Source organism: Entelurus aequoreus, linkage group LG21, assembly GCF_033978785.1.
Source record: "Entelurus aequoreus isolate RoL-2023_Sb linkage group LG21, RoL_Eaeq_v1.1, whole genome shotgun sequence".
Lineage (NCBI taxonomy): Eukaryota > Metazoa > Chordata > Actinopteri > Syngnathiformes > Syngnathidae > Entelurus > Entelurus aequoreus.
This window is the reverse complement of record NC_084751.1, coordinates 27109876-27128488: the sequence shown is the minus strand read 5'-3', so window position 1 is coordinate 27128488 and position 18613 is coordinate 27109876. Positions and strand designations below refer to the sequence as shown.

The following is an 18613-nucleotide window of genomic DNA, read 5'->3' as shown; positions in this document are numbered from 1 at the left end:
TATATGTTTTGGTTGCTGTTACAATGTCTAGAGCAGGGGTCACCAACCTTTTCGAAACCAAGAGCTACTTCTTGGGTACTGATTAATGCGAAGGGCTACCAGTTTGATACTTACTTAAATAAATTGCCAGAAATAGCCAATTTGCTCAATTTACCTTTAACTCTATGTTATTATTGATAATTAATGATATTTATCTTTGTGGAAACACTGATCATCTTAATGATTTCTCACAATAAATATACTGTATATAGAAACAGATAAATATCAATATGCAACACTTTATTTTTATATTTTCTCTAAGTGCACATTTTTCAAATTGAACATTTTCAAATGATCACTTTTAAGACAGTCTTGTGAAATCACAATATCCCATTTTAATTAGCTAGCCACTAACATTTTTGAACAAATCATGAATTACTTTGCACCATGTTTGTACAAATAATAACTCATGTAAAATACAAAAGTCAACTCTCAAATTTTTAAATAAATCATGTCACACTTTGAACTGGACACCAAATCTGTTATCTGTTTCTTTGTCAGTTAGTGAAGACCAAGTCTTTAAAATATTTTCTTGGATTTTTAAAATTGTTTTAAGTTATGTCTCTCTTAGAATTAAAAATGTCGAGCAAAGCGAGACCAGCTTGCTAGTAAATAAATAACATTTTAAAAATAGAGGCAGCTCACTGGTAAGTGCTTGTCAAGTGTTTAGCTTTTTTCACTGTGCTTATATCCCATACTTGAAGGGATGTACCAATGCTGAATGTGGCTTCTGGATTTCACTCAAAAGACCAGACCGTAGTTACTTTTTTCCTTTTATTTTCCTTTAGTTTACAAGTTTTTCCAACGAAGAAACAGCTTCTTTTTTCTTCTTTAGTCTTTTTAGCAGTGTTAGTAGACTTTAGTTTCTTTAGCTGTCATTAGCTGTCTTTAGTAGCCTTTAGCTTCTTTAGTAGGTGAAAAACCTTTAAGGACAAAACACCACAAGATTAACATGCTGTAAAAAATCAATCAATTATCAATCCCATAATTTACAATTATTAATCAAGCTATCAAACACTTAACAATTAAACAAGTGCAAGAAAATGGATTCATATTTTCCCTTTAAGTTAATTCAGATTTTAAATAAATTGTCTCAACATAAATGCACCAAGATACATATAAAATACATTTAACACCAGAAACACAATAGATAAATGCAGCAGAAAACCCAATATGCAAATACATAAATACCTAACCAATTAACCACCTATTTTAGATACATATTTAAAATCCATATCCAATATAAATATATTATTAATTTAGCAGTGAAACACTCAATCTTAGAGGCCTACTGAAACCCACTACTACCGACCACGCAGTCTGATAGTTTATATATCAATGAGGAAATCTTAACATTGCAACACATGCCAATACGGCCGGGTTAACTTATAAAGTGACATTTAAAACTTCCCGGGAAATATCCGGCTGAAACGTCGCGGTATGATGACGTATGCGCGTGACGAAGTCAGAGTAACGGAAGTTATGGTACCCGTAGAATCCTATACAAAAAGCTCTGTTTTCATTTCATAATTCCACAGTATTCTGGACATCTTTTGCAATTTGTTTAATGAACAATGAAGGCTGCAAAGAAGACAGTTGTAGGTGGGATCGGTGTATTAGCAGCGGACTACAGCAACACAACCAGGAGGACTTTGTTGGAGTGCTAGCCGCGCTAGCCGCGCTAGCCGCCGACCTCACCTTGACTTCCTACGTCTCCGGGCCGCCAAACGCATCGGGTGAAGTCCTTCGTCCTTCTGCCGATCGCTGGAACGCAGGTGAGCACGGGTGTTGATGAGTAGATGAGGGCTGGCTGGCGTAGGTGGAGAGCTAATGTTTTTAGCATAGCTCTGTGAGGTCCCGTTGCTAAGTTGCTAAGTTAGCTTCAATGGCGTCGTTAGCACAGCATTGTTAACCTTCGCCAGCCTGGAAAGCATTAACTGTGTATTTACATGTCCACGGTTTAATAGTTGATTTTCTATCTATCCTTCCAGTCAGGGGTTTATTTTTTTGTTTCTATATGCAGTTAAAGCATGATGCTATCACATTAGCTCGTAGCTAAAGCATTTCGCCGATGTATTGTCGTGGAGATAAAAGGCACTGAATGTCCATTTCGCGTTCTCGACTCTCATTTTCAAGAGGATATAGTATCCCAGGTGGTTTAAAATACAAATCCGTGATCCACAATAAAAAAAGGAGAGTGTGGAATCCAATGAGCCAGCTTGTACCTAAGTTACGGTCAGAGCGAAAAAAGATACGTCCATCACTGCCTCTCAAGTCATTCACTGTAACGTTCCTCATCTACGAATCTTTCATCCTCGCTCAAATTAATGGGGTAATCATCACTTTCTCGGTCCGAATCTCTCTCGCTCCATTGTAAACAATGGGGAATTGTGAGGAATACTAGCTCCTGTGACGTCACGCTACTTCCGGTACAGGCAAGGCTTTTTTTTTATCAGCGAGCAAAAGTTGCGAACTTTATCGTCAATTTTCTCTACTAAATCCTTTCAGCAAAAATATGGCAATATCGCGAAATGATCAAGTATGACACTTAGAATGGATCTGCTATTCCCGTTTAAATAAAAAAAAAATCATTTCAGTAGGCCTTTAAACGCTGTCTGCTGGTAGAAAAATACCCCTTTTCTATGCCCTCACTAGCAGCCAATGATCCAACACAGTTAAATCCAACACTTTAAGTTGAGCGACTTCACCCTCCTGATGAAGCAAACTGCTCCAACATTTATCAAACTAAGCAAAGAATATCAACACTTCCTTAGCAAACAACAGTTACACAAAACACCGTGTGTATTTAGCCCCCCCCCCCCCCCCCATCTCACCAGCGCAACAGGCACTGACACTTTTGGCACAACTCTGTGTTATCTGTAATGAACCAAACCTTTCTCCACTCTGCACTGGCGTCTTTTGTCCTCCTTTATTTGACACAGCTGTCTAATTACCGGGCTCGCGCACCAGCAGACGAGACGGGAGCGCGCCGTGTTATACCAGCATGTGAACGTAAACTGATAATGCCGAATTATATACATTTCCTGGTGTTGCCTAGGTGAATAGGGATGTGGATGTGCTCTAAAATAAAATATAATTTTATTAAGTGGGGTTTGGCTGGTTGCCAAGCAGCCGCAGTTACGCGCTCGCGCATCAGCTGACGAGAGTGCTGCTATTTGAGCTATTTTTAGAACAGGCCAGCGGGCGACTCATCTGGTCCTTACGGGTGACCTGGTGCCCGTGGGCGCCGCGTTGGTTACCCCTGGTCTAGAGCATGTACATATGTAGTTATTGTGGAACAGATGCATCAAATTTCATTTAGAGCTTGTTATATAATTGTTGCAATTATACAACACTGGGTGAATGTGGTAGTCAAAATAGCTGGCTTGTTGCAGTGGGCTCAAACAGGTTGTATTTCCTCCACTACACCACTGCCTGAAGTATTTTCTCTATACATGGATAGTATACATTCTACCCTTGTGTTGTGTTCTGGTCAAATTCAAGTCGTCTTGTTTGGCTTGTATTGTCATTTTTTTGCCACGATGAGGGTGAGTCCATAACGCGCCAAATGGCTGACTGAATGATTGTGTTTTATTCAACCTGAACATTTTCACTGGTCCACCGTGACCCGTTTAATTGGTCTGATGTGACGAGGCTAAATTTATTGGCGGCCAGTGAAGCTCATGAACCCGTAAAATTCAATGTGATTTAAGCGCAGGGTTCAAAGCGCGGGAAAAAGAGAGTGGCTTAAAGCAGTGGTCCCCAACCTTTTTGTAGCTGCGGACCGGTCAACGCTAGAAAATTGATTTTTTTTTTTTTTTTTTGTCATAAAGAAATACAATAATGTGTGCTAACGGACTGTATCCCTGCAGACTGTATTGATCTATATTGTTATATAATGTATATATTGTGTTTTTTATGTTGATTTAATAAAAATAAATAAATAAATAAAAATTTTAATTTCTTGTGCAGCCCGGTACCGGTCCGTGGACCGATTGGTACCGGGCCGCACAAGAAATTTAAAAAAAAAAAAAAAAAAAAAAAAAAAAAAAATGTTGGTGGTTGGGGCCCACTAGCTTAAGGTCTGCAAATTACGGTAAATGCTATTATTTTGGAGTTTCATGATGATCCTTCTGAGAAAAACACCCACAAAGAAAACAGACTTCCCATCTGAGCTCATGAAATGATAAAATAACTATTATATAATATGTGACAATACATGTATTTACTTAAGCCTATTAATTTATCTTTTACGGTAACAGTTTTTTGTCACTTTATTTATCCTCCATTGTCAGAATTTGAACCATAATCTTTACTTTGTGTGTGCCATCATACTTGATAACTAGCTAGTTGTATATATGAAATTGTGTGATGTATTATACTGTATGTATGTTCAAATAAACTAAATAAACTAGACATCAGATCAACTGTTCGAAATAAACTAAAAGAAAGAAATAAAGAAAGAAAAAGCTTTCTTGCGTGTAACATCATGTCAATAAAAAAAAAAGATTTAGCAATGTTTAGATAAAATTAACACATTAGCAATTGTGCTGCATAAAATGTGACGTTTTAGAGGGTTACATGAGGATTTGGAGCACCGTTTTTCATCATAAAGAGCAGGGGCCACACTTGAGGAGGCAGCAGTGAACTCCCACAACGTCAAAATGCAAGCCATAAAAGAGGAATTATCGCGGTTAGGACACACTGGACTGAGGGCAACATTATATTTATTAGGCAAAGTGGCAACAGATAAATGTGAGGTATGTGGGGTGGTTGAAAATGTGTAGCATGTGCTGATGGAGTGAAGGATGTACAGGTCACAGAGGAAGACACTAAGGGACCCATTGTACAGTCTAGGTAGGGGATGGCGTTTAAATGCTATTTTAGGGAAGGGGGGAAACAATAAAGAATGTAGCAAGACTCTAATGGAATATCTTAAGATCACAGGTTTAATACTTAACCTCTTAAGGCACAAGCTGTTTGTTTACATGCTTTTTTTATTTCTCTTTGCTATTTGGGCCTATTGGACCCTAATTAGAATAAAAACTAAAAATCATCTTTTAATATGATGTACTTAGTCCATAAGTACACAAACGTGTACTTCATGTGTAGTGACATGCAAATTATTATTTTTACACTTTTTTTTTTTTCCAAATTCGATTGTATGTTATACTTTTCTGACACCACCAGATAGCAGTATAAGTGTCCATATGTCGGCATAAGACCCCAATTCAGTAGTGTACACAATTTTGGAAATAAGAGCTAAAAGGTGCTGTCCACGCATGTGGCCACTAAGGTCTTTAGAGAAGTATATATTTTTTTATTTTTGTTTTTTTATAATTTTTTATTATTATTATTATTATTATTAATTTTTTCTCTTCTCTTTTGTAATGTATGGTTTTGTGTAAAAACATATTTGATATGTACAGTATATACCAACAATATAGTCTGTAAACTATGTAGTTACCCTGAGGATACACAGTCCAATACGGTAGGTGGCGGTATGCACCTATAACGTTGGTTGCGACCCGCCATAAAATGACAATGAAGAAGAAGAAGAAGGAATTATCGCGAGAGTTGGCATTTATCATTCAGCGGTCTCAAAAAAGCCTGCTTGAATTTATTTATAAATTGATTAAATTAAGCATTCCAAAACTTTTAATGGAATACAAACACTAAATGTAAATATGCTCATAACTAAAACCAGCTAAATGTTGTTGTTTTTAAGTTCATATACCGGTAGGTAGCATGTTACTGTTAGCTAAATGCTAAGAACAGTTTCGCCAGTGGACACATTTACTCTACTTGTAGTTTATTTAATATATTAATAATCATGAAGTGTCATTACGACGTCTTGGGAGTCAAACGGGAAGCAGATGACGACGATTTGAAGAAAGCTTACCGTAAATTAGCCCTGAAATGGCATCCAGGTAAGGAAGCATTTCTATAAGAGAGACCCTTTCTGATGGTTAAAACGAACGTGTGATGTTTCCAGATAAGAATTTGGATAATGCTGAGGAAGCATCCGAGCAGTTCAAGCTGATTCAGGCAGCCTATGAAGTCCTAGGTGACCCCCAGGAGAGAGCATGGTGACTATATTTTTTATCTCAACTATAGCATGTGTTCAAGAATTGTGTATTATTGTGGGTCATATCTAAATTCCCCCATTTTGTGTTTATCAGGTATGACAATCACAGGGATGCTCTGTTGAAAGGTGGAGTAAGCGGAGACTACGAGGACGACAGCATTAACTTGGTCCAGTTCTTCACTGTCACATGTTACTCCGGTTTCGGGGACGACGACAAGGTTGGTGATCCTTAGCCGATTTACCTTAAGATGTGCCAAGGCCTCTAAACTGCCATACACCTGCTTTGCATCTTGTTGGACCTTAGGGCTTCTTCACAGTCTACAGGAATCTCTTTGAGGACATTGTGAAAGAGGAGATGGCGTGTGGAAGAGCGGATAGTGATGATGATGAGGAGGAGTTTCCACCCTTTGGGGATTCTCAAAGTGACTACGATACAGTAAGTGAGCCCCATGCTAACTGGTTCCCACTGGGAGTTCACATCTAAGTAGTCGCACAGTACCAGAGACTTCAACAAGGCCATCTTTTTCGCTGTCGCTGTACACCTTAAAGCAGGCCTGGGCAATTATTTTGACTGGAGGGGCCAAATTTAGAGAAAAAAACGTGTCTGGGGGCCGGCATATCTATTTTTAGGAACACTAATACAAAAAAACCCCTCATATTAATGTCTGATTGAATGCTAAAAACGGTATGACAGACCGCCTTAAAAAACGGAATGGAATTTTAAATTTTTTTACTGAATGAGACACCCAGAATGTACATGAAAATAAAGAATTTGGGCTTTACAATATTAACGATGAACGATAAAACACTGAATATTGACAACATATGAACGTCACCCTCCATCTCAATTGACATATTTTACAATCAAGCTAAAGGCAACAAAAATGCAACAAACATGTGATGGCTGACTGAATTTGTGGCATTTTGTGATGTTTAAACAATGTTTTTACATACTTTGCGGATTGTAAGTACGATTGGATATGGTTTAATGGATACAATGAAACACAGAAAGTCAACTTGTTTTCCACTCTACTGGTACTTTAAATAAAAGTGGTTCATTTTAAAGTTGAACCAAGCTTTTCTGAAATAGATTTTCTCTAACTTGTGTTAAAACCTTCATCATGAATAATGATTTTGTGAGACTTTAACCCAGTGAGCTTTAAAAATATTAATTCCACACAACTGTTTTGCTTTTTTAAGAAAGGTGTAATGATTAGAAATGGGTACCGATTACTGTACTTTTTATAGGAATTCCGTTGGTACTACTGAGTAGGGATGCACGATTTTGAGAAAAAACGTAATTGCGATTTTTCTCCCCGCAATTGCGATTCGATTTGCGATTTTAATATTCTATTAAAAAAATGCATAAAACTGTGATTTTACTTTTAGAATGTCAATCAACATATTCCTGTCCCAAGGTGCCACACAGTAGAACAATATGCAATAATTGTCTGTAAGAAATATTTGACTTTGACTATTTGAATCAGCGCTGTTGTCTCCATCATGCTCTTAAAGGGGAACTGCTGTACAATGTCTGCTGTTTTTGGGATGCCCACTGATAGACTCTTGTTATATTCCCGTTCAGATGAAGAATGCCTCATAATCCTCACGAGGAAAAGGGAGCGGGGGTATAACCAAGTGTCTTTTTGTGTTTTTCTTGCCATTTCCGGGTCTAAATTGGCTGTCAAAGTGTCATCATCATCGGCGGTCACTCGTGGTCGAGTATGACTGTCCTCCTTCCTGGTCCTTGTGGGTCAAACTACTTCCTTAACGTAAATGACCGCCATAACCACAACACCAGGGGGTGCTCCACTAACCACGTTAAACCCAGATTCCGAACTAACAAAGGTCTTAACTCATTCTCTTTCTATGCCACATCAATGTGGAATGCGCTCCCAACAGGTATAAAAGAAAGGGCATCTCTATCCTCCTTCAAAACCGCTATAAAAGTTCACCTCCAGGCAGCTACAACCCTAAACTAACACCCTCCCCGGATTGCTAATAATCAAATGTAAACAATCAAATGCAGATTCTTTTTCTTATGCCTTCTGATCTCTCTCTCTCTCTCTCTCTCTCTCTCTCTCTCTCTCTCTCTCTCTCTCTCTCTCTCTCTCTCTCATCTCTCTCTCTCTCTCTCTCTCTCTCTCTCTCTCTCTCTCTATGTCCACTACCCCCCCCCCCCACCCCACACTCCTGATTGTAAATAATGTAAATAATTCAATGTGATTATCTTGTGTGATGACTGTATTATGATGATAGTATATATGATAGTATATATCTGTATCATGAATCAATTTAAGTGGACCCCGACTTAAACAAGTTGAAAAACTTATTCGGGTGTTACCATTTAGTGGTCAATTGTACGGAATATGTACTTCACTGTGCAACCTACTAATAAAAGTCTCAATCAATCAATCAAACTTCAGGTGGGCGTAGAGGCCGATTCTGGACCCGATTTTTCTGGGGCAATGTGGACAAGGGAATGTAGTGGTGGTGGGTTTGGGTTGGGCCTGTTTGGTGGATGCTCTCTCCTTTCTTAGTCTGCGCTTGTCTTGTGCAGCACGGCGGAGGTCGTCATTATATTGCGCGGCACCCTCACGGACAAGGTTTCTCCACATCGTCCTGTCTGTTGCCTTGACTTCCCAAGACTTAAGGTCTATGCGACACTTTGTCAGGTTTGCCTTGATGTTATCCTTAAATCTCTTCTTTTGACCTCCCGGGGCCCGTTTCCCTTCAACAAGCTGGGAATAAAGGACTTGTTTTGGGAGGCGAGAGTCAGGCATGCGGACTACATGGCCCGTCCATCTGAGTTGGTTTTGGGCAATCGTGGCAGTGATGTTGGGCAAGCCAGCCTCCTCCAGGACGCTGGTGTTGTGTCAAAGTGTACCAACTTGTCGGAATACTTCTTCATCCTTCTACTACTTTTAAGGCATGATTTATGATCTATAATAAACTTTCACAAGCACCGAGGCAAGGAAGCGGCTCACCAGCCGGTGATGTCAGCATCGGCTCACAAGCTAGTCATCACGACGCTGCTTTAAATAGTTTGTCTGCATTAGCTCTTATAATAACAATATCAATAAAGCTTGGTCAATATTCAAGTCATGAAATGTAAATGGAGTATTGTTGGCGGTTGGGTTTATGGTCGAAATAGAGCACCTCCCATTGGCTCCATTGTAAGCAGACTTTTATTTACATGTATTTACAAGTTAGAATGCGTAAAAAAAATACATCCGTCGGCATGTCTTTCATAATGATTGTTAACGATAGGCAAAATTCCAAACGAAATCATAATACATAATGCAAGTAACCATTTAAAAGGATATACAATTGTATTTCTCATTACTGTAGAATTGTTTACCATTGTACTGTAATTGGAAATTAAATAACTTTGTTATCCTAAATAAATAAACACAAAATAAATGGACTCATTTCTGTAAGCAAACATTTACTTAAATATAGAACATCTTAAAGTGGGTTTTTACCCAGTTGGTAAAATGAGGCTGGACGTTGTCTTTTTGTTTATTGCCATAACGCGATCACGGCATTTGTGCTCGTTCGTCCTTGTTGATGGGCGCTTAGAGCGATGCACAGAGTGAGACGTCTTTCGCCATTTTTGAAGCAAGGACGAACAGAAGCGAGGCTGAACAATTCTGATTGCCGAACATGTCTATCAATCAAATACCGGTGATGGCGGGGAAAAAAACAGAATAAAACCTTAGACTATTGCTATTATAAAATGCACTAATTAAAATGTTGATGTCGATTAATTGTGCAGCCCTACTACTGAGTACCGATTCACGTAAAGTACCATATTGTAATGCCTTTGTTGCAGAAAACAAGCAGTTAGTGGGCTCTGTTGGACTGTCTCTAGGTAATGTTACACATTTCCATTACAACAAAGCAAACATGCCTTGTAGAAAAAACTCAGAACTACAATATTGTTCCACTTTTCAAAATGTTCTAGCTTAATGCTAATTTACATTGGCTTTGCCATATACATGGTAGTGATTAGCATGAGCTATTTTGAATGCTGATTTCAACATCTCCGAATTTGGTAATCAAACCCAAGATACACTAAGATGTATGTTACAATCAAACAGCCTGTGTATAACAAGGTCTATACTTGCAGTATAAACACTTTTAGAGATCAACAAAAGAAAATACTGGCACATTCAGTTTCATAGCAAAGGCTACTTCCTGTCTACAGCAACAAACCTTAGCCTATACACGTCTGTCATCTAACATATCGGAATGGCCATGACATGCAAAATCTATTATATAATACATGCAAATGAGACTCGTCAGTGTAAGAAATCAAGATATAACAGCAGGACAGCAATAGATCAGTGTCAAATTTAAAATAAAATATATTTGATCAATAAATACAATATATCACTACATGAACACACACTAAAGTACCTAAACAAATTTGTTCCATTGAGTACCGGTATTGATTCCCAGGTACCGAAAATTGGTATAGTATTGGTTCAAATGTAAAAGATACCCATCCCGAGTGATGAGAACTGTAATTTCTTTTTTGTATGTGATTCACCCCCAGACATTTACCAATAATGACAAAACAGAAAACTGGTGAACCAGAACCAGAAATGTACATTTTTTTGTGTGTGTTTTTTTTTTGCCGCCACAGAAATCTACCGATAATGACAATGACGATGATGACAGCCAAAAAAAGGGAAATGTAAATGTGTTCTTTGTTAGGGTTTTTTATGACCATAGAACTGAAAAAATGTAACCTACTGACACATAGGTAAAGGTCTGGCTGCTCTGCTCAGTATAAGCATTGAATTTACTAGATATTTACAATTTAAATTTTACCAAGAAGATACTAACATGACATACACTTTTATTATATACTGTTCAAATCCTGCAACACCAATACAAAACACCACTTGGTCACATATCGTTATACATTTCATGGGTTTGTGATAGTTAGGCTTTGATGGAGGTCTCCTGTGAAAAGTCTTCCTCCATATTGTTTAAGTAAAAGTTGTGGCTTATGTTATTTAGCGTCAACTCCGATATTCCCATGTCCCAGGTGGTGCACGTCTTTTACGGCTACTGGCAGAGCTTTTGCACGCGCAAGAACTTTGCCTGGAAGGAGGAGTACGACACCAGGCAGGGGTCCAACCGCTGGCAGAAGAGAGCTATGGAGAAAGAGAACAAGAAAACCAGAGACAAGGCTCGGAAGGAGCGCAACGAGCTTGTGCGCCAGCTGGTGGCCTTTGTCCGCAAGCGCGACCGTCGGGTACATGTGCACCGCAAGCAGGTGGAGGAGCGCAACGCCGAGAAGAGCAAAAAGGTGGAGGAGCTGAGGCGCAAGCAGAAGCTCAGTCAGGCTAAGTGAGCAGTGCTAATTATGTGGATTTTTTTATATTCAGGCGTGGCGTTGAACATTACTAAATATTGCTGTCTGTCTCCCTAGGTTGGCGGAGGAGTACAAGGAGCAGAGCTGGGCCGCCATGTCGGAGCTGGAGAATGAGCTGCAGAAGATGGAGGCTCAGTACGGGGAAGTGTTTGGAGACGTGTCGGAGAGTGAAAGCGAAGAGCTGGAGACTTTGGACAAAGGACTTGGTCAGTCTGAGTTTTTCCTTATTCTGACATACAGTATTTTAATTAGTTTTTTTGTCTTAAAACATATACCTGATACAACCTCTATAAAAGGAGACCAACCAGATGCAGACAACATCAACCTCGACTACTACAATGATCTTTACTGTCCAGCCTGCGACAAATCCTTCAAATCGGACAAAGCGTGAGTGACATATTTGATGTTTACTTCTTGGGCTTGACCTACTCTATGGGTAAAACAATCTTGAAAAGCCTTTAATAGTCTGACTGTCACATGAACATCATTTCAGACCTGCCACATTCACTTGTATCCTGTAAGTATATATATACAGTATATTTGGCAGATATGGCACTACCTGTTTGCCCTCACTCATCAACACTTTATAAAAGGACTAAAAGTCTAAATATGGCTTGTTGTTTACAGGCATGTGATTTTTCCGTCTAAAGTCGGAATTCCGTCTTTTTTAATCTCGGGGAAAAAAAAAAAGATCTCCCGTTTTTCCGTTTTTTTTTCCGACCCTAAATCAAGATTCGAGACATAGTTTATATTACGCCGTAGTTGATTGGTCGATATGTTCCTTGTGACCAATCAGGACATCCGTTATGAATGATGACTTTGATAACGTCATCATTCATAATGGTTATTACCGCCATTTTCCATATGTAAACAATGTCGTTCTCGAGAGAAAGGACGCTTTACGAGTAAAAGAAATTGATAAACATGTCAAAAATAAGTTTCGATGGGACTGGATGGAAAGGGAAATCACTGATACTGTTGGGAAGAAGGAAGTTACGACTTTGTTCGGTGATTTTATTCGGAAAATCGATTGTCCCGGAAAGGTTTTGTGCACGTGGTGTCATGATAATATTGACTAAGGATCACGAGGTTTCAAGGCTTTGGAAGTACATGCGAAACGCCAAAAACATATGAAACAACTTGAAGCAAGGAAAACAAACTTTTCACTAGCTGGTACTTTTGGATGTCAACCGAAAGTGAGCAAACCTTACGGACTTCATCCTTTGTTTACTTCGACAACTGCCGTAGACATCGAGAGGAAAGATCCACCCAAACAACCCACTTCAGTTGCAGACAGGGTTGTTAATATAATGAGGTAAGCTAAAAAATAGTTGCTTGCGAAATACGCATGTTTGTTTTAATTATTAACCAATTATTGCTTTGCAAAATATAAATGGGTTTTTCTAAAAATAAAAAGCCACGTGAAAATATATTATGAAATTACAGAAATTCAGAGAGTCACATTCTTGATTCCAGTTAACAATTTATTTGAAATACATTTGCATATAATCCTATTTTGTAATATTAAGTTCTTATGTAGTCTCTTGAAACTATTGTCAGTGGTGTAACAATCTTGAAGGTAAATATTTTCACACTTGTTTCATGCAATATGGCAGTGTCCTCACATTATTATTATTTCGTATTTTCAAATATGAGTAAACAATACTAAACATGTGTAATTATTTTCATTAATTTATATCCTATTTTGGCGAAAAGAATGAAATGTTTACATTTGGTATTTTGTTAAATAAATTTGCATGGAAAGCTCATGTTAGGGCTGGGCTCTCCGAGAAAGCTAATGTGTGAAGTGAACTGAAGTAATGTGGTAATACTGTAAATAAACTGTAGATAATAACACTGATCAATGTGACACCTGTGGATGTGAAATGAACACAAGATGTAAATATTAGTGACTAAATACTGTTGGGACTGAACCATATACAGTGATTCATTGGAATAATTGGGTTATGTATGTTCTATTAATGATGTTTTCATGTCTTTAAACACTAAAATATTTTCTTCAAATGGAGCTGTCTTTGTTAATTTTAGCATGTTAAATTGGTGAAAAACCAGGAGCTTCGGGGGGCGTTACCTCCCTTGTCCCCCCACCAGGGCACCGCCCTGGACCTGGCTGGGGGCGTTCGTCCCCCAGACCCGCGGACATTTTTTCCGTCTTTTTCATTGCGGTCAAATCACATGCCTGTGTTTAGCTCGTTACAGTAGGAGGCAGAATGCATCGTAATTCCGCTTCTTAACACGCTTCATGCACACCCGATTTGCCATTGAATTAAAAGATGGCACAAGATGATTTGTATTGGGGATTGGTATTGCCAATTAAGCAACTGTTAATATTTGGTAACATGTCCCTTGGCAAGTTTCACTGCAATAAGGTCAGTTGGTAGTCACCCACAAGCTTCTAGCAAGCTTCTGGTTGAATTTTTGACCACTACTCTTGACAAAATTGGTGCGGTTCAGCTAAATATGTTGGTTTTCTGACATGGACTTGTTTCTTCAGCATTGTCCACACGTTTTGGGAAGGCCCTTCTAAAACCTTAATTCTAGCTTGATTTAGCCATTCCTTTACCACTTTTTACGTGTGTTTGGAGTCATTGTCCCGTTGGAACACCCAACTACGCCCAAGACCCAACCTCTGGGCTGATGATTTTAGGTTGTCGTGAAGAATTTGGAGGTAATCCTCCTTTTTCATTGCTCCATTTAAAGCGACAGTTCCATTGGCAGCAAAGCAGGCCAAGAGCATAATACTACCACCACCATGCTCGACGGTAGGAATTGGTGTTCCTGGGATTAAAGGCATCACCTTCTCTCCCCAAACATATTGCTGGGTATTGTGGCCAAACAGCTCAATTTTTTTTTTAATCTGATCACAGAACTTTCCTCCAGAAGGTCTTATCTTTGTCCATGTGATGTCAGATGAAACAAAATTTATGATTTTGGTTTATAGAGTAAACAACTAAAAGCTAAGGTTTTGCCGAGGACATGCATTATTGTGGATTACCTGGACGTCGTTGTTATCACTAAAGGAAAAATCTAATCTGCGGGATAGAATTCCTCTGCCATTTTCAAGTATTTTTCTTTTATACATTTTTTTTTTGAGTAGTCAGCTTGAAGCGTCCCACTGTCTCTGACTCCCTCGTCGTCACGTGACATGAGTGCTCGTTTGTAATGATTTTGCTTCCTGTTTCGCCTTATTTTTCCCCTGACTGGCCAGTCCATAATGATTTACCCTAACCTTAGCCAATTGTGACTCATCACACGAAAATTGTCATTCATCTCATTTATCCAGGTCATTGTATTTTTTCCATATTTTTTTTGGCCTGGATTCGCAGTTAATTTTCTCTCTTTGTAGCTTGTATCTTTGATGTAAGCTACCTAGCTACATGGGTCTAAAAATAGCTGAGCTACAGAAATAGTTACTCGCTAAAAAAGTAGCCAAGCTCCTGGAAAATGTAGTTGTTACTCCCCTTCACTGCCTACCTGGCTACCAGACACCCTCGCCAAAGATAAATAGCACCATTGGTAAGTTGGAAATTGTTTTACTGTATTTATTGGCAGGCTTATAATAAGTCATGAAAAGTAATTATCGATATTGAGCAATATAAAAAACTTATATTGTGATATAGTGTTTCAGCCATACCGCCCAGCCCTATTTGTGACATAAAAAAAAAAAAAAAAAGATAGAAATTAAAGATCAATTGTATTTCTAAACTACATTTATGTTCAGGGTTTATTTTTTTACTCCATTATTGTCTTCTACACGCCAACAATGTTATATATAAATATATATATATATATATATATATATATATATATATATATATATATATATATATATATATATATATATATATATATATATATATATATATATATATATATATATATATATTTATTAATGGGCCGTTATTTAAAGCATGCAGTTCTCACATTTGCCAGTAGACGTCTCTGTTGCCCAGCAAAAAAAACTCTGCTTTATGTCAACTAAAAAAATAAATTTATAAACCTGTTTTTTTCTTCCCCTCCAAAGTATGAAAAACCATGAGAAATCCAAAAAACACAAGGAGATGGTTGCGTTGTTGCGGCAACAGCTGGAAAATGATGACTCACGCGTTATGGCCCTGGATGAGCAAGAGAGTGACGACAGACAGGAAGAAGATGAGGGTGAGGAAGACAAACAAAGACAGAGGTCAGCCAATATGAGAACTATTTATGAGAAACCTGGTTGTGCTTTCCATGCCAACAATGGTCTTGTTCAACCACACAGGTTGTCCAAGAAGCAAAAGAAGAAGAAGAGGCAGCAGAAAGTAGCAAATGTGAGTGATGCTCGGCTCAAATCATCTCAGCTTGGTTACTACATGAACCTCTCCTCTTAAGCAGAGTTTTCCAGTGGAGGAGGATGTGGAGAAGGAGGCACCGACAACAGATGCTACAGACCCCGCTGAAGATACTACTGAGACGTGTTCGAGCCCCGCAGAGACTGAGAAGCAGAAACATCTTCCTCCTCCCACTGAAGTCACGACGTCAGTGGTTCCTCATTATGGTTTTTGTTGTTTCTGTTTTTTTTTGCTTAACATACTCTTCTGTCTACGTATCTAGCTCTGTTAATACCAAGCCAAAAAAGGCAGGAAAAGACAAATCAAAGAATGTCAACTCATCACATCTAGGAGGAGATCAGTTTACTGAGGTTGGTATAAGAGCGCAGATGTACCTCTGCAAAATCTGCCACATTTATCACCTCTAAAAATCATGAGCTGGCACCTAAAAAATCTCAACTATATTACTTTGGATCGAGAAAAATATTTTTTTTAGACTTGTGTAGTAACACCTGTTTAGATTTCTTAAAAACAACTAATTACCACCAGTTACATATAAATGAAATTGCCCCCTTATTTGATAATGTTTATATTATTTGTGCTGTTGACCTGCTGGTGTACTATGCATATAATACATGCTGTAAGCTCCAACACCCAGCCATTACAGATGTCCATTAGGGGTGGGGGATAAAATAAATTTAAGAAAAAGTAAATACAGGACTAGTATTGCTGATACTTTTACTGTACTTAATTTTTTTAAGATCATTGAAAGATTTTGTGATTTTGCCTCAATTTGTGATTTTAATCAAAAATAAAACACAGGAAAAAAGTTTTAAGTAAAGCAATATTTATATCGACAATTGTGTTTGTGAACACTTTACAAATATTTAATATAACTCTATCAATAAATCAATCAAAATCAATTAAAACATATCTCCTGTTATTATTACATACAATTATAGGGCTGCAACTGAGCTGTTTGTTCTGTGTAATATTAATCATGAATATACACAGATTAATCACTTAATTTATTTTGACAGTACATGTTCCTTTACCGTAATCACGGATGGTTACCTTTAAAGCGGTGCGGGTTGTTTTATGGTCAGTGATCGGGTCAATGCATTTGTCAGTACAAAGATGAATGGGTAGACTCTGACTGGTGTGCTTGCTGGCAAATTTCACTCAAAATACACCTTGACTGGACTTAATAATATAATACTGTTTGCAAGTTTTTAACAAATAAATTATATGCATTTAAGTAAAACATTTACAAAAATGTTCCTGTATGACATTCCAACAATATATTTGCATTTGTGTCCAAATATTGGGGTCTTTTTTAAGCTTATTCAAATTATGCATGCAAGTAACCTAACAATGATTAATCCAAAGTCATTAGTGTGGTTAAACTGATTTAAAAATTAATCATTTGACAGCACCAATATTGATTAATTCTTACTATTATTAGTATTTTATTTTTAATACATATAATTATCCATTACACATTGTGCTTTTTGTTATAATCCAAATCTGGCGCCCCAATGTAACTGGATTGTAATTGTGAAATATTAAAATGTAACAATTCTATCTGCACTTTAATCCAGAATGACGCTAAGATTTAAAATGCCTTCTTTATCCTCTACTAAGTTAAGTGTTATGTCAGATTTGCAAAACCCACCACAAACTCCATGGCAGCGACCATAATGATGATTTAAAAGGAAAAAAAAAGTAATGTCATATTGTTCTCCCCATGTCCAGAAACCCATAAACCTCTGCTGTGTGACCTGTAATGGCGAGTTCCCTACAAGAAACAAGCTTTTTGACCATCTGAAGTCCAGTGGCCATGCCTCCGCTCTCTCATCGAATGGCGGTCCAGTCTCGGTCAGCAAGAGCAAAAAGGACAAACGGAAGAACAGATGACGCAATTTGATCCACGGGAGAGTTGGACTCAAGACCGAATGAACTAATGACTGCAGTTTGAAGCAAAGTAGCTTTCCCATGACTCTACAGCCCAGCATGAATGGGCTCATAATTCCCATCCATTCCTCAAGCAATGGTGTCTAATGTGTATAGTAGCCTTTCACTTGGCTAGCACATAAACAATTATTAAAACCTGGATTGTTCTCAACACTTGTGGAGTTTTTGGAAAGCATGTACGTTTTCTGTGTGTGCCGAATTACTCACACCAAGACTCTGCTCTTCACCAGAAATCAGTGCACCGGTTATCATGCTGGAAAGGTTTGAGGACACGTCGCTTCCTTGGCGAGGCACATGTGAAGATTCATGTAAAAAGGTATGAATTATGAAGTAGAGCACTTACATGTGGACATGAAAGGTATATGCATCTGTAAGAGGAATGTGTTACCAAGGGCAACAAGGTACTTCAGAGACAAAAAGGGTGGTAACAAGATAGCAGAACAATGCTCCTGACCACAAAATGCACCACTTTAAGTCCCAGCTCAAGTGGCTAAGTAATCTCCACAACACAAGGGTTTTTAGAATTTCAAGACCTAAGCAATATAGTTGCAAAGAGGCTGAATGGGGGAAAAACATGTACCTGCCGGGTGCGCTGGCTTGTCCAAAAATGATCGTTTCAAGGTTGTTGCTTTCTAAATATTTATTTGCGGTTGAAAACAACAGTGAAACAACTTCGCAAACATTTTTTAACAACTTGGATGGATTATCAACTCAGCAAAGTAGGACTCGCTCCCGCCTCCACTCAGTCCAATCATCAAAATGCCAGGTGAACAGCTGATATCACTACTGCTG

At 38.2% G+C, this 18613-nt stretch overlaps 1 protein-coding gene across 1 annotated transcript; it reads left to right on the top strand.

Moving 5' to 3' along the window:
- Positions 1-5534: 5534 nt before the first annotated feature.
- Positions 5535-17990, top strand: dnajc21 (DnaJ heat shock protein family (Hsp40) member C21). Its single transcript, XM_062031996.1, has 12 exons — positions 5535-5969; positions 6035-6128; positions 6222-6345; positions 6432-6563; positions 11187-11491; positions 11574-11722; positions 11813-11903; positions 15562-15720; positions 15799-15847; positions 15912-16054; positions 16131-16218; positions 17603-17990. The coding sequence occupies exons 1-12, from the start codon at positions 5873-5875 to the stop codon at positions 17762-17764; spliced, it is 1593 nt and encodes a 530-aa protein (XP_061887980.1). The 5' UTR covers positions 5535-5872; the 3' UTR covers positions 17765-17990.
- The last annotated feature ends 623 nt before the right edge of the window (positions 17991-18613 follow it).

Excerpts from the sequence above, each read along its gene's own strand:
- dnajc21 (XM_062031996.1), top strand. The coding sequence starts at position 5,873 with ATGAAGTGTCATTACGACGTCTTGGGAGTCAAACGGGAAGCAGATGAC. Across the intron at positions 6,129-6,221 it reads GACCCCCAGGAGAGAGCATG|GTATGACAATCACAGGGATG; the intron begins GTGACTATATTT and ends TGTGTTTATCAG. Across the intron at positions 6,346-6,431 it reads GTTTCGGGGACGACGACAAG|GGCTTCTTCACAGTCTACAG; the intron begins GTTGGTGATCCT and ends GTTGGACCTTAG.